Source organism: Neolamprologus brichardi, chromosome 5 (assembly GCF_056152115.1).
Source record: "Neolamprologus brichardi isolate AB-2024 chromosome 5, ASM5615211v1, whole genome shotgun sequence".
In the NCBI taxonomy this organism is placed as follows: Eukaryota; Metazoa; Chordata; class Actinopteri; order Cichliformes; family Cichlidae; genus Neolamprologus; species Neolamprologus brichardi.
In genome coordinates this window covers 12,691,839-12,713,963 of record NC_142108.1, presented here as the reverse complement: position 1 = coordinate 12,713,963, position 22,125 = coordinate 12,691,839, and the positions used below count along the sequence as shown (strand labels likewise).

At 37.7% G+C, this 22,125-nt stretch overlaps 1 protein-coding gene and 1 pseudogene across 8 annotated transcripts; one reads left to right on the top strand and one right to left on the bottom strand.

Moving 5' to 3' along the window:
* Positions 1-4,312: 4,312 nt before the first annotated feature.
* Positions 4,313-5,749, bottom strand: LOC102775683 (ammonium transporter Rh type B pseudogene; annotated as a pseudogene).
* A 1,762-nt stretch (positions 5,750-7,511) lies between these two features.
* arfgap1 (ARF GTPase activating protein 1) lies at positions 7,512-21,176 on the top strand. 8 transcript variants are annotated; one of them, XM_087840679.1, is made up of 14 exons: positions 7,512-7,697; positions 11,060-11,130; positions 11,507-11,616; positions 11,933-12,104; positions 12,357-12,457; positions 12,564-12,650; positions 13,106-13,220; positions 13,359-13,415; positions 14,584-14,616; positions 14,822-14,851; positions 15,508-15,564; positions 16,900-16,959; positions 17,429-17,484; positions 17,600-21,176. In XM_087840679.1, exons 2-14 carry the CDS (start codon positions 11,071-11,073, stop codon positions 17,937-17,939), a joined length of 1,278 nt encoding a protein of 425 aa, XP_087696805.1. In that variant the 5' UTR covers positions 7,512-7,697; positions 11,060-11,070; the 3' UTR covers positions 17,940-21,176. The 8 variants fall into 8 exon arrangements, with proteins under 8 accessions (XP_087696805.1, XP_006784438.1, XP_006784439.1 ...); XM_006784375.3 differs by lacking the exon at positions 14,822-14,851; XM_006784376.3 differs by lacking the exons at positions 14,822-14,851; positions 15,508-15,564.
* Positions 21,177-22,125: the final 949 nt, after the last annotated feature.

Below are 22,125 nucleotides of genomic sequence, written 5' to 3'. Positions count from 1 at the left end.
ATGTTTAACCCTGTGAAATGAATGGGTCACTGAAAAGACCTAAAGCAGTATATAAAAAAACAAAAAAACAAAAACACAACAACACAGAAATAAAATGCAAAAGAAATTTTACTTTGTGTAAACCAAGAATTAATATCAGTTACCATCACTTAATTTCTTTAAACTCCTGGTTGCGACATTAGGCTTCTTGGATTAAAGGTCACTTAGGTCTGTACTTTGCATTTATCGGAGAGCCTTATTAAAGGCAGTGGTAGCATTTACCCTTTGAACAATCAATGTTTGAGATAAGATAAGTTTCTAAGAGCTAATGGTAATTGCAGTACAGTTGAAAAATTATCATCCATAAGAGTGAGCCTCACGGCTTCCATTTATTTTAAGTAGGTGCTGCTCATCAAATGTAGTGTTTTCACTGACCATCAGCTAGTGGGGCTACCTCTATAAAAACAAATGCTATGAAAATGTGCTGGTCTGGAACATTCAGGTTTGTGATAACATAATCTTCCCAGGAGTGGACATCCCATCAAATTCACATCGCGGTCAGACTGTGCAAGCTTCAGAGAAACTGCATGTCAGACTCTACAGGTAAAAGCTTCCTGTTTATAAAAACAATGCAGAAGCCACATTGCTTAGCTTTGCAAAGCTGCATCTGAACAAACCACAAGACTTGTGGAACAATGTTAGATACTTAATGCATAGCGCCACATTTGGAGAAAACCAAATACAGCATGTCAACTCTAAATCCTCACATTAACTTCTCACAGTGTGCAAAGTCAAACTGTGTGGAGTGCAAGTAGTGGACCCAGGTGCAGACAAACCAATGTGTGGAAACCAACTTAATAGGAACAAAAAATGAGCCGTTTAATTAGGCTGATAAAAAGGTACAAAAACAAAAAGCAGATACACACTGGGGAGAAACTAACTAGAACTGTACTGGGAGAAAGTAAATGCTAAACACAAAGAACAAAACCTGAACGCGGAAAACCCTGGAGGCATGGAAACATGTCGAGAACAACAGAAGACCTGACAAAGACTGAATGAGAAAACACAAACTAAATACACACAGGAGGATAATGAAGGAATGGGGAACAGGTGGGAACATAGCTGGGACAAATCAGACCTAACAAGACAAGGGGAAGAAAAACTAGACACACTGCACATAGGACAAGGACTTTCACAATAAAACAGGAAACAGCATGGAATGCAGACATGACAACACAAACTTGCTAACATAAAACATGCAAACATGAAACAAAGGGTGAGGGAAACTTAAATACAGGGCACATACACAAGGGGAATCTAATAAACAAATGAACTTAGCTGAGCTAGTCAACTTAAACATAAACATCAACATCAAAATAAATGAAAACTTAAAATGCTGGGTCAACAGACCCAGGAATGTGACATAACTGTCACCACATTGGAGATGATGGTGATGATTTTGACTTGTTTTTTCAGCCAGTCGACTATGAACTCTTCTGTATACCAGGGTATTCTTGAGTCAAAGGTGAGATCATGGACAGTTGATCCCAAGAATATCAACAAATCTAGGCGGGGACAAGTATCAGGGATGATTCGTGACAAGGGGACGATTTGAGGATAGCAGCAAGTGTGAAAAGGAATGTTTACAAGATGCTAGTGAGACCTGCTATAATGTACTTTTTGGACACAGCAGCACTGACAAAAAGACATGAAGCAGAGCTGGAGGTGAAGGTCTTAAGATTTCAGTTGGGATTGACCAGAATGGCCAGTGAGTACATCAAAGGGACAACTATGGTTGAGTGACTTGGAGGCAAAGATGGAGAGGCAAGACTGAAAAGAGATTAATAGATATGGCAAAGGATGATATAGCAAACATGCAGAGAAAAGATGCCCTACCATTAATTACTGCTTCATTCTGAAATATGATCAACCTATCTCTAATAATCTGCTATGTACCACATGCCTTCAAGCTGGCAATAGTTAAACCATTACTTAAAAAGTCATCTCTTGACCCAGCTGTCTTAGCTAATTACAGGCCAATCTCCAACCTTCTTTCATCTCAGAAACTCTTGAAAGAGCAGTTGTTAAACAGCTAGCAGATCATCTGCAGAAAAATGGCTTATTCGAAGAGTTTTAATCGGGTTTCAGAGCTCATCACAGCACAGAAACAGCTTTAGTGAAGGTTGCAAATGAATGAATGGCCTCTGACAGTCCTTGTCCTGTTAAACGTCAGTGCAACGTTTGATACTGTTGACCATATCCTATTATAGTGATTAGAGCATGCTGTAGGTTTTACAGGTACTGCAGTGGTGTGGTTTGAATCATATCTATCTTATGGACTCCAATTTGTTCATGGAAATGGAGAGTCCTCTTCTCACACCAACGTTAATTATGGAGTTCCACCGGGTTCAGTGCTGGTACCAATTCTATTTACATTATACACGCTTCCCTTAGACAGTATCATCAGAAGGCATAGCTTTTTCACTGGTATGCAGATGACACCTGGATGGCTCCCCAGCCTCAGTCGGGCATGGGGGTGTGACCTGCACGGCATCTGCAGATCAGACCCGCAGTGTTAAGTCATGGGGAACCAGGTTTGAGAGGTGTGTTGTGGTGTGATGTGGAGCTTACAGCTTGGGAGCTGCAGTCAATGTAAATAAATGGCCCATAATTACAATTTGTGGTCCCGCCATGCCTTATTCATCTGTGGTGACCTCTAAAGCCAGCAGCTGGAAAAAAAAAGGAGAATTATGAACATGTCAGCGAACAGATTCTTGAATTTGGTGCAAAGCATATGACTAACTCCTCTGCCTCACTATTGCATTTGTTAGAGGTGAAATCTCTCTCAAAGAATTAATGGTTTCAAAGATAAAATGCTCTTGAGAAATCCAGGGGAAAATATAAAATATTTACTGCATCACATATGAACCTGATACATTGTTTTAAGAGAAGGAATTTTCCATAAAGAAGGTGATCCACTCAACATAAAAGCAAGCACCAGCATTGTGTGCTTGATAAAAATCAGAGCACATAGCAACTTTTGAGAACAGTTAATGATTAGATAAAGAATTGTGTCAAACCTATCAGTTCATAAAAGATTGGTGATATATTTAACCTTTGTAACAGTGGCATACCCATTCATACATGTAATCAAAGCAGGACATGGAAACTCACTTTACCTTTATATTATGATCTTCTCTTCTCGTAGAGCCAAGTTTAAAGTGCTTGTTTATATCCTCAGTTATTTTATCTTAACTTGAATGAGATGATCCCTTATATGCAGCAGATATATTATCTCACATTGGTCACTTCCAACTTAGTGATGCCCAGATAAAAAGTTCCGGAACGGCGTGACAAAACTTGCATATAAACCGTGCATGTATATTAAGAAGTCCCAGATGTCAAAAGTCCAGCTGATAACATAAACTCATATAGTCTTTATGCTTTTATAGAGGCTATTTCACTTGTCCAGACAATAGTTTTTCAAAGAGATGATAGAGATGATTTTTTAAATATCACAAAACATGTGAAACACATGAAATTTGAAAATATTTGTAAAACGATGAAGTAGCACTAGATGGTGATGTTAAAAATGCTGAATGACATATGTTACCTTGATGATAATGATGATGATGAATTTCCATTAAAGGAGATTATGTTTTCATATAAGCTAATTTGTTCGGTGGATTCTGGAAACAGCATGTAATGCAGACATGACAACACAAACTGCGTTGTTGCTTGTTGTCATTGATTGAACCATGGGCCATACTTTGGTCTGGTGATTTTAAAGCACAGTGAGATTGTTATATAGACAGGACTTTTGAATCCTTGAGGCAATCTAGAGTTAAATCAGACACCGTAAAACTATGTCAGATTTTAATACAGATTCCACTATCATGGTCGTGTTATGAAAATGTCATGTTTAGGCTTCTATTTTATTCCTGTCGTATTTGTAACACTTCAGTGAGTTAACAAATTATTTTATATCTATTTCTAAAGGGACGATGTGTGTCAAATATGCCCTGGCTTATTGTTGATATGTCTTCACACATTAATTCTAAATTTTAAAAAAATATTAAACGTTTAAATTAAAACGGCAGATTTCATTTTGAAAAATGATTTATTTAAGCATATACTTTTTGCAAGAAATTGGATTCCACACATTTTTAAATAACAACCATGTTTTATTAAACTGTTTATTTTAAATACATTATATTGCAAAAAAGTTCATATTTCAGCCTGTTACTTTTCCATTGCTTTTTTGTATGCAAAATGCTAAGTGAGATTTATGGAAACAGTTCAGTACAAGTTAAAAAATATAAGGTACAAGAGCTCAGACTTTGGTGTCCATGGGATTCATTTGCCCTTTTTCCTCAGAGGTTAAGCGGGCTTCTACACTGGAAAAGTCAGATGGCAACTCAAAGAAAAGCTCATCATTGAAGCAGTTCTTATCAGATGGAGATGCCAAGGAGGGAAACTTCATGACCAGCCCAGTGAGCAGACCACCAACTGTAGAGGCTCCGATGGTGGTAAAGACAGCCGCCACCTGGTACAGCGCTTGCTCCCGTGCAGTGCGTCCCAAGCCTGGCTTCAGTCCAGGAATCACCTTCTGCAGTTCTAGCAGCCGTGGATCTCCTTCGGGTGGAGCACGGTGGGAAAAGATCTGGTACATGCTGGGCCCGTAGGTTTCCTCAGTGGCGAGAAGGATGGCGCAGATCCCTGCTGTGGCCGATATGATGCCAGTCAGTCCGTGCAGGTTGTGAATACCACACTGGTCTTGGATCCTCATGCGATAAGCCATAAAGGGGGTCAGGTACTTGTAACCAAAGAAACAGGCAGTACAGCCCATGACGCCCAGTGCATATGCAGCTACAGGTGAAATCATCATGTCCACAGAAGCTCCAACTGTCACACCGCCTGCTAGAGTCACATTTTGGATATCAGCCATCGTGAGCTTGCCTCTCTTATTGAATAGTGCAGAGAGTGCAAAGGCAGTGATAGTGGATGAGGAGAGACCTATGAAGGTGTGGAGTATTGCTCTGTGCTGATCATCGCCTTTAAATGTAAGCGCAGAGTTGAATGAAGGCCAGAATACCCAGAGGAACAGGGTTCCCATTACAGACAGGATATCTGAATGATAACTAGTGATCTCTTTAGCATGTCCATCATTCAAACTTGGCCGATAGAGCATAAATGTCACTCCTAGACCAAAATAGCAGGCAAATATGTGGATAAGAATAGTGCCGCCTGCATCATTGATCCTAATGTATTTGAGTACAGCCCACTCTGTCACAGCAAATATAGGAATCTCAAGAGAAGCCATGACCAGTAGCTGAACAGGACTGGTCTTCCCAAGCACAGCCCCGAAGGAGATGAGCACCACAGCACAGGCAAACTCTGCATTCACCAGGTTGATCACCCCCAGGTGAATTTTCCCGTCATAGTAAAACTGGAAGAACCCTTGCATCAGGATTGCCCACTGGATTGCAAATGTAGCTGTGAGAAAGTTGAAGACCATCCCGCCAAAGCCGTAGAATCTGAAAAAAGCCAGCAGGCAACCGAAACCTATGAAGATCATCACTTGCACATCAGCAAAGTAGGGGTAGTCGCGATAGAGGGAGTTCTCCATGGGGCTGGTCTCATTGTTTTGCAGCTTTGCGTTGGTATCGTCATCATAAGTGACAAAGACGGCGTAAAGAGCTATGATGATCACCTCAAACACTAACACAAACACTGGCAGGCTCACTTTCAAACTCACGGAGTCCTTCATGTTGATGCTCAGTATCCAGACTGCGACTCCTCTTCCTACAGCAACACCCCTTTTGTACTTTTCTCTTCTTTTTTTTTTAAAGATCAGATAAGAGCAGATAAAGGCATTGGTTAAAGAGAGTGAACACATGCAATGCAGTTATTTAACAGTGGATTGTTATTTAACAACTCGAGAGAACAACGTACTTTAATCCCTCACTGCTCACAACTGATCTTATCTCTCCCCCTGTGGTTTTCTGTAACAAGTTCTGATTGGTATTAAATGTCTTTATTTTAAACTAATCATGCGGAAAAAAGAAAAAGATATTAAAATCAAGTTAAGTATCACAATTTCATTTTTTTGTTATTAATTCTAATGGCAGGAACATTGTGGTTTATAGATTAAAATGACAAATGTACATGACCCGATGGCAAAAGTGATGAATTTAAAGTTTTAGGATATCGAATAGTTAATCATGCAAATAATCTTTACAGGCAATCCAGTGTAGCTAAATGCATAGAAGCCAATCTACAGCTTGTAATGAATTAAGGGCCTGTGCTGTTGATCTATGGTGGAAAAAACATCTTTCTGCTATTGCTGCTATTGATGAATTTTAGATGAGTGTTTTAATTTCAGCAATGGATAATAATAGGCATCATTAATTAGAGTTAGGAGGCACAGTGTGGCTGGCACTTTTTAAATATAGATACAATTCAAATTGTTTTACATGACAGAGAGGGAAGGTATGGTAAGCATGACACAATCATGAACTGCCATTTAAAGCAGTCACTGTGGGCATTGTTAACTGTGTAAATCGTCTTTTTGGGGGGAAAATTAAGTGCAATAAAAATAAGAATGTAAGAAAAGAAAGTGATGGTATTTAATATTTAAATATTATATTATAATAATATTATAATAATCTATATTTAATTTTCTATATGTCATTATGGTTACTATTATTGTATATGTATATGATGTCATCCTTAGTTTAAAAATTCCAGATTTTATTTCAAATATGAAAATTCATAATTTTTTAGTCTTGGGATGAGATACTGCTAAACACCTAAATAACAGCTGGAATAACAGGAATGACAAACTGTTATCACACTGAACCTGTTCAGCATTAGGAATGTGTGTTGTGTCTGAAGCAAAAAGAGGAATTCTCTTATCAACATTAGAAAACAATCAAAGTTAGATCATAGTAAGACAAGGCAGTATTTCTCAATGTAAGCTATTCTGGAGTATGACAGGAGATATATAACATCATAATATCAATTAATTACTCCTGTTTTACATGCAGCTGTTCACTGTAGCAGAAAGTCCGTTTCTGATATTTATTGTGGATTCAGTAGAAAGCAATGAGAAAGAAGCCATTCACATATTTTGTTATTATAAACCTAATTCTATGTGGAGCACAAACTCGCATTTATTACTGAAATTGAAGTTCAGTTAATCAGAAAGACTCACATTGAATTTTGGGATATTATTTCAAGTATTTCAAGAATTTGGCATGCAGTTTTTAAGTGTTTTTTTAATATGAGTTTCTAAGTTTGCTGCTTGATAAATCAGACAATGATAGCAGAGTGCTGAAATGTGACCTTATTCATTTATTTATTTATTTAACTGTATTGTCGTCGTCGTGGTTGTGGACTGTGACTCAAAAAGAAAAAAACTCAAACCCCCCACACACTCCAGTCCAGTAACAAGCAGCAATGAGCAGGTTAAAGTCGCCATTAAAATGCAAAAGAAGAAGAAGAATCACTCCCATAATGCATTGCATTGCCAACGTATGCAAACAGGAACATGGCTACCGGTTTTTAACATTAGCACTCTTGAAAAATTATCTTCTCCCTGACCGACATAGTCTGTGATACGCCAGCTTTTGCTGATCCTCCGCGACAGGAGAAAGGTCGGAGTTTATCAGGAGACTTTGGAAACAGCTCTTCGCTTCTTCGTCGGTCACAGACAGGTAACGGGTCAGTTAGCTAGCTCCCGGTGAAGCTAACGCTACCAGTGCTGCTAATCACGTCAGTTCATTTAAATGTTATCATCGCTGTCATCTCCTTTTGGAGACGGACTGTGAATCATTAGTCAAAGCAAGACGTGGAGAGCACATCAGTGTACTTTTATACCTGTGCTGTGAAACACACACATTAAGCCGCTGCATGGGGGCGGTAGTTTTTGTGTCTCCCAGAGCTTTGACACGTCTGCACCTCAGCTAAAACTTCATTGTCATCCAACTCGCAATTTGACTGTTAACTAGACTGCTGCTTGCTTTTAGGCCTTATAGGGAGAGCAATGTAACAGCGTATAATGACATATGTTTATGTTTATAATTAAGCAGCTTGTTTGCCAGTTATCGTAGATGTCAGCCTTTTTTCATTCAGATCGCAGTCGCGTATTGATGAGGTAAACAAGCGTGAGAGGGAATATGTTAATGTCACAGACATAATGCTGACAGAAAGAGACTAATGCTGAAAGAAAAGGAAAGGGCAAAATGTTCTGGAGTGAGGGTGGAAGATCGGGTCTTGCTGAAGTAGGAGAGGGTAGACCACCATTTTCAGTAAGCAAGCACGGTAACTATGTGGCATTTAAGTCACCGAGTGGAACTACACACTCGTGGAACACTACATTTATTTACACTGACACCACTGCCCCACAATCTGTCCCCAAAGCACAGCTAACCAGGGCTGAAGACGAGGAAATTAGAATCTAGAGATGTGGCAGAAATCACCACAAGAACCAAACTTCAGACTTGGTAAAGGTCATGGTAAAATAAGTGCATTGGTAGCAAATGTCCAGGAGGCCAGAAGTGACCCAGCAGACTCCCAATTTGGATCTCTGGACCATTTGAACAAGTGAAGGAGGGCGTAACTCTTGAACCAAGTTTTTATAGCTTTTCTTCCTGATAAGGCCCTCCCATATGTTTATTCATTGTGTACCTAAGCTGTTAAGTGACAGAAATGTGCCTGTTTTTTGTTTGTTTTTGTTTTACATTTTATTACTGTCTTCTATAGATGTTTCAGTGTTTTGTTTTGTTTTTCCTTCTTACAATGGGACTACAGTAGAAATCAATAACATGTTTTCTATGAATTGATGAAACATCTATAATTGCAGGAGCTACCATTTTTTTCTGTAATTATACAAATGTATTTCTCACAGTTTAAGCCCAAAAAGTCTTGCTGACAGATTTTTCATTACTACAGCAGCATTTCCTTATCACGCTGAAAGGTTTATGGATGCTGTCGAATTTGTGCTTCTTTTTTATGTATTTTTTAATGTATTTTATCTCAGAGATTAAATGTGTAGTTAAACTTCTTTACACTGACAAAAAGAGAAGTTTCACTGATGGAAGTGGGCTGTGTGCGGCCCACGATGTAAAAGGAGTTTGACCTTCCTGCACTAAAGTAAGGGGTGAACGTTAAAGGGGAAAAATTGTTATAATGAAGGGAAATGTTTAAAAATGAAATGTTACACCTATTTCAGTTTTTAAAAGGACTTAGGATTTTCAGAAGACTTGGGTATAACAGTATTTTGTTATGAGAGAATATAATACTTTTGAGGAGTACTCGAGTATGAGAATATCTCAGTTAACTTTATGTATATTTGGGGGAAAAATAAGGAGAACTTTGGAATTTAATTCCAGCAAAGTGGGGGATAACACATACTGATAAGGCAATCAAGTGGTGGGAGGGATGCATAGAGTGAGTGAGCATGGGAACAAAGTGTATGTGATGAGTTATCAGCGTAATCCTGTTTAATGAAACCAGATTATATTTGCAAGCCGTCTGCCAGCCAGTGAATAGCCAAAAGCATTGCCAGTTGTTATTTGAAAATACTCAGGCTTTGTAGGATATCTTTTTTTTGCTAAACATGTGCAAGACTGGGTAGATGTTGCTTTAGGTAAACCTCAGATGTCTGGTTTACCCTGTTATGTAATATCAGCATCTTTTATTATTGAACAGATTAGATAGGCAGTGGATTAGCCAGTCAAGCAGACTAATTGTCAGCATTTTTTATTTTTTACAGCTCATTAATCTTCATGACCTTTATTAATGTGTAACAAAGAAAACAAAGGCAGGGTTGTATTTAAATACATAGGCATGTCTGGTCTGCATAAAGTAAAGGCATTTGGTGTTTATTTGTTACTGTATCTGACAGAAATTGATGCATTTTTCTGATAAAGAAAACAGATGATATGCTTGTTTTGAAGTGGTTTACTCAGTGGTTGGGAATTTCCGTTGGTTCTGGCTAAAACGTCTGGGGAGGGCGGATCAGAGAATACCCTAAATGGCATTCACTGATTCACTGATTCACTGAATCACTGGTTTCAGATTCTCAAATATCATAATACTGATACTTTTTTTTTATTAGTAAACTAACCAGTTGGGAAAACAAAAAACAATTCCACTTACTTTGTCCTATTTCCATTAATATTTATGAAAGTGTTAATCTTTAAAAGTGGGTACCAAAAGTGCAATGAATGACATTATAAATGGTTAAATGATGACCTGATATGGCGGAGCACTGCAGTTTAAACAATACATTTTGTGTTCACTGATGGTAATTACTACATAAATCTATTAAGTTTGTTTGAGGTTGTGGAGAGAAGCTATAAGAATCATTGTAATCGCTGTTGGGCAGAGGTCTAGTTTGATGCTGTCTCTGTGCCGTGGTCAAAGATAACAACGTGAAAACAAAGAAGCTGTAGGGGTTTCATGATTGTAAAATGGTGTGGCTAAATTACCTGCAGTGCCTTCCACATTTTGCATACTTACTGCCAGATGCAGCAGAAAATCAGGTGAAAATTTGATAATTCATTAATGCTTTAATTTGAATTTACAATAAAACGTTAGATTCATTCTTCCTGTGAACAAAAAGCATTTAAAAAGTTACATTTATAACATTTTTCATATAAACGTTTACAGTTTGTCAGCAGTAACTCGTGGTTTGATGAATATTTGGTTGCATTTTGACCTTTTACTGCAGCTTTTTTCTGTGTGTGTTTCATGGCTGCGGCCTGTGGAGCAGGTTCAGGTCTTTTAAAGTTCATCATCTAAACATTTCCTCTGATTGCCGTCCAGTCTTTGGATATGTTGGTTCCTTTTCACAAATTAAACCTGCCCTCTATAATAGAATACAAAAATAAAGTGATACTCCAGTGAGACTGTGTGATTTCAGTGTGGGAAACAGATGATGGGTATTGGTGGCATTTAATTAGTTGCTTAGCAACATGAAGTTGGGTTGATGAGTATTAATTCTCAGGGATTTGTATTAGTATTTTTGCTCCAATAGTTGTCTTTAAGATGATCCTCTGCAATTTTGTTTCAGTGTGAGTCATCATGGCGAGTCCAAGGACCAGAAGAGTTCTGAAGGAAGTGAGAACTCAGGATGAGAATAATGTAAGTCCTTAAAGCTTCTGATCCATGTGGCTTAACTTCAGTTTTTAACCAAAATAATCTCATCATTTTATTCTACTTTACAGAGAAGATAGCATTGAGAGGTTGCACTTTCGCACTATCGTCCTCTAAATGGCCCCAAATAAATGAATCACAAGAGGGCACACATTCTAGTTTAATTAGAGAAGGTTATTTCTAATATTCAGATCACACATTAGGAAAAACTGTATCATAGAGTTTGTTTGTAAGAACGTTAGTCGGCTTTATGCTGGAGAAAATCGAATGAAGAACTCCAGGGTATATCATTGAATATGAAGTGTGTTGTTGTTGATGTTGATGTTGTTGTCTGTTTTTTTTGTTTTTTGTTGTTTTTTTTCAGCTGTGTTTTGAGTGTGGAGCTTTTAACCCTCAGTGGGTTAGTGTGACATATGGCATCTGGATTTGTCTCGAGTGCTCTGGCAAGCACAGGGGCTTGGGAGTACATCTCAGGTAATAATGTGATGAGTCATGGTGTCTCTTAACTTTAGTCACATTTATGTGATATTTGGCAAACTACAAAGACATGTTAAACTTTGAGATAAGTTTACTATAGTAAAATAACATACTGTTTTTAGTTAAAAAAAAATACATTTTAATCAAATGCTCTAGTGTATATATGGATTGGTTTTGTGAATATGTTACATTATTGGAAGAACATTGTTTACAAGCAACAGTCCAGAGTAGTCTGTGTATTCCTTCAAATGATCACAAAGAAATTGTTACAGCCTGACAATATGCAGTTTTATCTTTCCTTCCCCATCTGCAGTTTTGTGCGCTCGGTCACCATGGACAAGTGGAAAGATATTGAACTGGAGAAAATGAAAGCAGGTGGAAATGGAAAATTCCGCTTGTTTCTTGAATTGCAAGATGATTATGATCCCAACTGGACTCTGCAGGAGAAATACAACAGCAGAGCTGCTGCACTCTTCAGGGACAAGGTAAGCTCCACACATCAGTTCTTAATTATTCCTGATGCTTTTTTTCTTCCAGTAACCCACTCACAGAGGACCGGATAGAACATAATGGAATAGAATAGCCCTTTATTGTCATTGTACATGTACAACGAAATTGTGGTTTAAATTATAAATGTATATCCTCAGTAACGAGATATATTTAACTTGATATGTTTAGATATAATGCTTTCCAGTTTGCGCTAACATCTTCACCCTTGTTCATCACTGCATTGACAGGTCGCAACATTAGCGGAGGGAAAGGAGTGGTCTATTGAGACCTCCCCTGCAAGAAACTGGACTTCCCCTCAACCCAAAAGCACTCTTTCATCCTCTCATCGGTATGAATGAAGGAGATTTTAAATTTACTAATGCTGGGTCTAATACTAGATAGAGAACAGCAGGCATCAAAACAGCAAATTGATATTTCTGTAATTTAAAATTTAGTTCTGGAGGATCTGGACAGAACTCGGCGAAATCCAGCGATAAAGCTTTTGAAGACTGGCTGAGTGATGATGTTAACTCTTATCAGAGGTAGGTTTTTAAAGTTTTCTATAAACATTAATATGGCAGCAAATGACTATTTGCTATGCAGAGATACATAGTGTATATCAGTGACATCTTTGGCAGAGAATAAGGTGTCATTCCTGCAATTATCGGTGTAACTTCATTTGCGCATACAAGGAAAAACATGAACGTTAAAGCTATATAGCAAACTACAGTGTGGAGACTTTGAGAGATAATTCCTAATTATTTAAAAATGCCAGCTTGACTTCATATTTATGACTGTATCTTGATTTATTGTCTCTCATGTACACAACCTTTCTGGAAATGGATAAAATCCAAAGTAATGAGTGACGTTTGAAATGTTGTTGCCCTTGTCTAATATCTGAAATTTTTGCTAATTGTACATTTAAGTTTCCTTTATGAATCTTTGTTCTATTGGCTTGTGTACATTCAAAATAAAAAAATCTTTCCTGCTTTTTCAGTGGAGGTGGTTACAGTGGGAATCAAGAGAACCGGTACGTTGGATTTGGCAACACAGTGACCCCAGAGAAGAAAGAAGAGGACTTCCTGAACAATGCCATGTCCTCTATTTATTCAGTAAGTCAAGACACACTTTGTTTTTTGGAGGGGGGGGGGGGGGGGGGGGGGGGGGGGGGGGGGGCTGAACTGTATTTTAAATTATTTTAATTTATTAATTTTTTTATATAACTTAACTTTTAAACATTTTATTGACAGGGTTGGAGCAGTTTTACTGTTGGAGCTAGCAAGTTTGCCTCTATTGCCAAAGATAATGTAAGTGACTTCAAACAAAGGTTAACTCATTCAATTTAATAATAAACTGAATAGGAAATGTATTAATTTTGTTTTTCTCGATGTGATACCAAAATCCACAAAACCAGGCATTTTTGCATAAGCTTATTGAGAGCAAGATGTCTACACTATTTTAAGTGAGGTGTTTGTATTGTAATAGCTGGGCTCTAGCCTGGATTGTCTTAGCCTGATTGCTGATGTCAGGCTAAGTGGTCACACATGGCTGGATGGCAAACTATAATTCTGGAAAAACATGAAGAGGCAGAAATTAACACCGCTCCTGCAGAAAAAGCAGTGGTTTGAGTGAAAGTAAGAGGAAAAGCACTGTGTGAACGTGTGTTTATTTAAATGTTTTGATCAGTTGGACTGAAAAAATTTACTATGAAGGTTAAATTATTTGAAGCATCAACAGCGTTGACTGTCTAAGAAGTTAACACACTTATCAGTATCACAACTTTATCATTAAGACACTGCCCATTGTAATCTGATAGATTATTCTAATAAATTAATGGTTAAATGTGCATGTGACAGTTTTAGTTTTAATCATTTTCAGCTGTGTAAACCCATTGGTGTGTAATTGTCAGAGACAAACAAACGAACCAAAAAAACAAAACAAAAGTATAACTTTAGAGCCTCCTACTGTCTGGCCATTGAAGTCCAAAAGACCTGCCAGGATTAGTGATGCTATTTCCTGGAGAAGTGATTGGCCAGTAGGATTTCATACCTGTTGACCTCTAATCTGAAACCTAACCTGCTCAGGTTAGGTCTGCAGTTACTATGGTGATATACCCTAGAAAGAAGTGAACCCCCTTCCCCAGGGTTAACCCTGAACTTGCCTGGATAAAACAAAAACCTGCTTTGCAGTACAGGCCTCTGTACTGAACATCTTAAATCTGGCCCTGAGAAATACAGTCCATAGCATAATAATTTAGCGAGAGTAAAAATGAACATTTTTCCAACTAACAGAACATTTCAAAAACTAAACCAAAACAAACCAGTACACTAAAAACTGAAAATAGAAAAACTATAAATCTGATCCACACAAAGATGTTTTATTTTCATAGAATTTATGTTGGGCATTTAACTTGTGTATTTAAAAAAAACAAAAACAAAACTTTAAATGGTGATTATTTTTGTCCTTCTCATGCAGACAACTAAACTTGCAAACCAAGCAACCTTAAAGGTAAGTCTATCGCATCTCGAGTAGCCAGTTATTGCTCCTGTTAATAAAGGTTTTTGACTCTTCTACAGACTGTATTAAGTAGTCTCCTCTTTCTTGACGGTATAAGCATGTGTATGCCATTTGCTTGTAAATATTTTAATAATATAAACCTACAAGCAATAACTGTATTACTACTTTACTATCTCTTTGCCTTCTGTGGATCTAGTTAAGGGGCTATAAAGCGCCCCCAGAACCGGTAAAGCAGTTTGTAAATGCATGGTGCTTCTTTTATATCATTTTTTAAAAAAATATGTATCTACCATTTTTGTTTTTTCAGAATTATTGTCTGCTTTTTAGTTATTTTTTTTAACACTTTTAAAGAAACCTTTAACAAAAAATGTTGTCAGAATTGTCGTCTCCATGTGCTTCTGCTTGGTTAAACACAAGGCATTTTGTCTCTTCTCATATTTGAATTTGGAATATATGGATAACCTTTAGGACAAATGGAATAGGAGTGAACAGAAGCACTGTTCACTCACATCCACTGATTATGGGTTATCCTTTTTATGCATGCCAGTGTTTGTGTTTAGTGCTAACAGCGCTGAAGAGGGACAATGGTATGCAAACATCTGATTGGTTTCTGTGAAAAAACGTGGGGAGTCCTTGATGCTATTCTGTAGAATTGAACACGCAGAGGCAAAAGAAGCAAAAACATTGTAATATTTGGGGTTATAGATGTGCCATGCTGCCAGTGTCTTGAACCATTACACCCTCTAGTGCTTGTTCAGTGTCATGGTGGATGGGAATGCTCAGGCTGCATGCTACTGCAGAACAAGCAGCTCAGTGTCTTGCAGTACTGTGAATGTTAAACTGTTTCATTCAAGTGAACTCTCCTCTCTGACTTCCAACTAGGCCACTGAGTTAGGACAGACATTAAATGAGAATGTTATCAAACCTACTCAAGAAAAGGTAACATTGATGTTTGAAGTTGTTGATTTGGTGGTGGGATGCAGTGCTTTTAGACAAGAAACAGCTTCAGATGTGAATGTGCTATTTTCTCCGCTGCCTGCCTGTGCCAGTTTATCTGCTGTATGCCAACTAACATTAAATGACAAACCTGTAGTTTCAAAGATGGAAAGGGGGGAAAACACAAAGCTTTGTCTCTCTCTCTCTCAGTCAGTGACTCAGCTGTGGGATTTGCAGAAGCGTACGGCTGTGAACTGTTTATTTGGGAACGTGTGTGAGTCAGTGTGAACTGTCACTGGATCAAGCCTATAGCACAAATATTTTTAACAGCCAAACTCTTTGTTCACGTCATGTCTGAGTTAAAAGTCTCCAAAAGGACATCACGACTATTCTACTAGGTTTTGGTGTTGCTTTACTGGAGGCATTTTTATGTTCTTGAATCAGTGACAGCCGCAGTGAATTCCCTATAAACAGACAGCAGTATGCATAGATTCTGTAGGCAACAGACTATTTCTTTATTTATTTTGTACCATAAGCTTCCTGAAAATTCGTGGCTTGTTTTCTGAGTGCTGTTAAGGCTCAAAGCTGTTACGCTTGAGCTGGTTTTGGTTGCATTCAGGTCAAAATGCAATCTCAAAACCACCGGCTGTCTGCTCACAGTAAACAAGACGTGATGCATCCTGGAGCTCTTCATTTGAAAGCCACAGCTCGTTATCTTTGGGGATTTGGTGTGTCTGAGCTTTGTTGTTGTCGTTGTTGTTGTTTTTTTCTCTTTCTTTTGACATCATGTAATATTAGAACACATGTTACCATTTTTGCAGTAATAGTAAGTGTTTTTAACACAATGCTTCTGCTTAGCAGATTTAACTGCCAAGTGAGCAGCTCCTGGATGTCATCTTTCTTTTTTTTTTTAAAAAAAAGAAAACAAGTAATTTTCCTTTTTTTTTAAAAAATTCAATTCCAGAATCAGCAGGCTAATTGACTTTTCAATCTTAACTGTTACACATAGAAGGGTGCCTCTTTTTACCATGCTTTGTAGTGATTTATTCTCTTTGAGTGGGCCAGTGACTAATAGAGACCGACAGAAACAAAATGCTTTTGTCTTTTAATGTAGTGTTGGCAATATTAATTTAATGTATCTGTAGTCTGTGCTTTTTTTTTAACACTCTTTACTGTCTTTCTTCTTCTTCCTCTTCTTTTAAATCATCTGTGCTGTTTAAAAAAATAAACAAAAAAACTGTATTGTATTTTTTTCCACAATCAAAAATGAGCTCTTCACCACGTATTTCATTAGACTGTTGTTTTTATTAGTTTTTAACAATAATTTGGCTCGTCCAGGTGAAAGATGGCAAATTGCTAGATGAAATGGCAGTCAGCATCACTGGGCTGGCAAACAAGGTAGGAATGGCAGACATCTGCCACACTGCGCTGATGCAAAACCAGTCTCCCAAGTGAGGAGCAGTAGCCCTGGCACTGCTATTGCAAACAGTATCCAAAACTGCCGGAGCCCCCCGATACACTATACGCTCTAGTCCTCCAAGGAGACTGGTTTTGCAGTGCCGTTAAGTTTGAACTATACTAATTACATTTAATTTCTTGTTTTTCTTGCTGCCATTTTGTTGTGGTGGTGAGTACATGATGTAAAAGAGTTAGAAAATGTGTTTTTTGTGTCATTTTAATATTACTGCCTTGCTAAAACTCATTTGTTGTCGGTTTGATTGTGTAGTAAAAACTGATTTGTCGTAATGGACTTGTTAGGACTTATTATTGTTTTTTATTAGGTTATTCTTTGACCTTTGAATGAATGAAAAATAAGGTATTTTACATGTACAGGTACACTTACATAAATAGTTTATCTCCTCCTTAGGTTCAGGGAGCTGGGTCAAAGCTGACTAATCTGTTCTCTGGAAAACAAGAAGATGGGTAATAAATAAAAGCTTAATACACAATAAATGAAACGTCTCATATTCAGAACTTTGTGCACTTTGTGATGCAATGCTGTAAGCTATGGCCTGTAAAAGCATTTCTTTATGTTCAGGTCTGCTGGTGAGAGCTACCAAAACATGGATGCCACTGAGGGATATCAGGGTAGTTCTAGCCAGCCTATGGCAAGGGACTTCTGGGAGACCTTTGGCAGCAACAGCTCCTTAAAGGCTAAGAAATCTCCCAGCAGTGACAGCTGGACCATTGCAGATAATTCTGCCAAGAAGAGCTCTGACAGTTGGGACAATTGGGGCTCTGAAGCAGCATCCAACAACAAACACAGCACAGAAGAGAGCTGGGAGGCTTGGGACAACAACTGGGAGAATGCAGATGGTAAGACAAAGAAGAGTCCCACGAAACCTGCTGAGGAAACCTGGGAGAACGCAGACTGGTAGTGACCTCACAAATCTACATCTCCTTACCTTTTTTCCTACTCTGGCCTTTTCCCCCTCTGACTCGCTCTGTTCATCTCACCGGCACTTTCAGGGAAAGCTCCATTAGCTTTGATCCTGTTAATGCATTTAAAATATATTTATTATCCTAGAAGCAAAAGAATGAAGCCCAGGGATGAGTTGAGCTCATCATGAGACGACTATTCATAACTTTACTGAATATCAGTCCTGTATATTATTGTAAATTGTCCTTATTAAAGGGAATTGAGCTAAATCAGACCATAATGTACTGCCTGGACCTCCCCAAGTATAATACTCTTAAAGGTTAAGAAGCCAGTGTTCGTACTGGATCGCAGGTTTAATTTCCGTATTTAAAAAAAACAAAGCATGAAAGAGAAAATCTGATGTTGTAAATTTGAACCCTTGTAAATACAGTATCACCATCTAAACACTAACAACTTTATGTTCTGTGTTTAATCAAATTTGGCCCCTTAAACATTTTCATCTCTGTTTTGTAAAATAGATCAAAAATACTTTTTCATATAATAAAGTTCATTCCACCTCGTGTTTACCATTAATCAAAATCTCTTTGGTCACGTACAGTTTAAATAAAATGATCTGATGTATAATGAGTTGAGACTAAATCTCCCTCATGGTATTAATTAATTTCATTTTAATGAGCAAGTAGTTTTTTCCCCCCTTTCTTTCTATCTTCCCAGTAGAGACCTGCAGATACAACACTGTCATGTTATCTGCACCAGCAAAAGTGCAGATAGGCGAAGGCAACAGAATGCTTTGAAGTTTGGCATGTCGAAAAGTTAGTAACTGCCATTCTGCTAAAACAGCTGCTTTAGGGTAAATCCAACTTGAAATCAAATTTCATTGAATTTGACCCCCGTTTTGCATTTGCGAGCTTTTTAAGCTCGCAAATGAGTTAACTGGTTGGATGAGTTAACTTTCAGTCAGCTCAACCTGTCTGTAGGCCCAATTCACACTAAAATGTTCTTTTAAGCACATCCAACATCATATTTTATTTTATTTTGTTACACATCCTTTCAAGTAGTGTTGCTTTATGTTGCAACATTGTTTTTTTATTTGCTTCACTGCTTAAATTAAACTGCTAATTAAATATGCCCGGAATACCTGCCAATGCTAGAATAGAATGGGGGAGGTATTGCAATATTGTGTGTTTTCCTCTCATTCTGACCTCAGAGCTGTTTGAAGTGACTTGAAACAGAATGAACTTTCCCATTAGAGTTCATGCAATCAGATCTGGCTGCATTCACTTGCAATGTGGTTTTGACTGGGCTCAGGTTGGACCAGGTGTTTTGATCAAGTTCTCTTATTAATGAATGAATAAATAAGAGTAATCACTCATATTATTAAACAAAAGAAAATGTATTTAAAGATTTCTAGTTTTGTTTTCAAGAGACATATTGTGAAATTTTTAATAAGTCATGTCTAAAGATGATATACAGTTTATTGTAGATAATTTCACTCGAGAGGTCCTCTTTGCTGGTTATACTCTGTGTACTGTATGCAAGGGTGGTGGTTGTGTGTCATTAATTGGACACAAGTTTGGATTTTTAGACTGTTTTATTATCAGCTCGTGACCATAGCCGGTGACAGGTCATTGTAAATTTTATCTCATACGAAGCATCTCTGTGTCGAGTGTTGTTGCACTGTGGTCGTTGTTTATATTACGAAGATTCTGTGTCACCGATATCTCTACACTGTATTAACATCTGAATTGCGGGGTAATGCTAATGAGGCTCATTATACACTGGATGCTTTGATGGTCATAGCTCTGAAATGCTTGTTATGAATTAATTTAATCAACCTAGTGCATCCCTCGGTCAGATTAAATGGCAGCTGTGCTCACGTTGTTCATCAGAGATGCAAATGCATTTTTGAAAAGTTCATGGTTACAACAAGCAGGAATGTAATCAGTGTAAAATTGGGCTCTGGTAAGGTGTCTGGGTTGAAGTATAGGGCAATTTTTCATCAGCTAATTTCTTATGTGGCCTTTCATTTCCTGTAACCCTGTAAATTTGTTGCTTTTCATGCAAAAATCTCCTCATACAACACTAGTTTAATGTCACTGAACCAATTACAACTTCAGGTTTTGCTAATATCAAAAGTAACATGGTTGATTTGCATTTCCTGGTGCTTTTATTGGCCAATAGTTTACTCCTGCAGACAGTCCTCATTGGACACGAACACTTAGCTGATTGATTATTGAAGAATAAATGCTCCATTACCATTTTCCTACCTCTAAGAAGTCTTTGCTTTACTGCCTGGGTTAATTTAGTGAACATGTGCTATTTTATTTTTCTTCATTCTTTAGCACTGTTTTATTGTAGACCTTATCACCACTGGTAGTGTAACAGTAAAGCAGCAAATATGAGTCTACAGTGTCAGTCTGTTTTCAGTGATAATGCGGTGCTGTAAAGAAAAAAAAAATTAATAATCACTCCTGGAAGATTTGTGTTGCTAAACCTCTGCAGTCGTGTTCATGTCTGGTCATGTGATCAAAGCCTTAAACAGCTGTGTTTGCTTTCTGTTGATACTGGTGCCACTTTACTTGTGTATATGTCAGATAACGTCAAATGATTCACTGTTACCCTCAACTTTTCCCTGTATTATTGAAGTATGTCAACTGTTTTATTATTATTTTTTAACTTTATCATGGCATAAAACTGACTGCCAGTAAATGGATAAATTCTTTTTGGTCTGCTCTCATTGTATCTAAACTGTTTAGGCCTGATATAGTGAATCTCTTGCTGGGGTTACTAGTAATTGATTTTTGGATGATTTGCAGAATTTGTTAGTTATTGAAATGCATTTAAATGACTTAAAAAAAAATTCTCTCTTTTTTTTTTAAAAAGAATTGATTGTATTTTTTGCCACATGTAGTGACTCAAATTCTGAACTTTCCAGAGCAGCAGTTCTGCTCATTTTCTGTGCCTGTGGATAACTTGAGAATGGGTATGTCTGTGTTTGTTGACTAAACTAATAATTATGTCAGAAATTGATGTCATGCATGAGATGTTATGTGATGCTAAAAACATTCAGTTGTTTCCTAAGTGAATTTAAGTGCAGTCATCTGCTTGACCCTTCAAGTTTCACCAGCAGCCATCCTGAGGTGAGCCAGTGTTACCGTACCCTCTCCCCCAAGGCTCTGGATATTTCTCCTGTACACATGTTTCTGTGTAAAATTAAAGAAAAAAATGTGTTGTGGATGCTTTTGTGGTGCAGTCTTCTGTTGATTGTGTGGATAGATGGATGGTTAGGTAGTGGTGGTGACAGAGTTCAAGGAAGATCTTTGCACTGTCATGACAACTATCTGTTACCATCACATTTGTCCAGGTTCCTGCAGACACAGATGTGCTTTGAGTGGTCATGGGAGACATTCAAAACCGTGAAACAGCAGAAGCGTGAACATACATGGTACACAAGAGGAACAGAGATCTAGGATTCCTCTACACCCGTAGAAAGACTACAGCAAGAGAGTTCAACTCCTTGTCTGTGTGGTGTTTGCATGTTCTCACTTGTGCCTAGGTGGGTTATTTGAGGTTTTCCAGCTTCTTCCAGCGTTCTCCATTCCTCCAGAGACATAGATTTTAAGGTTAAATGGTGATTCTAAATTAGCTGAAGGTGAGGTGTATAAATCCTTGAAGTAAATGTGTGAATGTATAAAGTTTTCTGGTAAGATTAGAAGTGCTATATGAAAGCAAACATTACATTTGCAGGTGCAATATAACTGAAATCAATGTAAAATAAACTGATAGTTTAAAGAAATTAGGACACATTTACTCTGAGCTGACTGCTAAGATCAAAACAGATGGAAAAAGGCGTTGGTGAGGTCATAAGATTGTTAAAGCATCTGAGGTGCCTTCAGTGAGTGTGATGAAATGTGCAAATCCTGCCACTTTCCTACCACTGCTACTGAGTTTGCAATAAGCATCTTTTTTATGTTTTGTGTTGGTTAATGTTGAATTAAAAAAATGATTTTATGATATAGCAGTGAGGATGGCATTTAAAGGTTGTAGTACTTGTATAAAGTAAATATCCCAACAATTCCAGAAAGTTCCTCCTATTTTCACTTTTAATGAAATCCATTTAAATCATTATGGCTGTTTTTTTTCCGTGTCTTGGGTAAAACAGGGCATGACGTTGTGTGAAAACA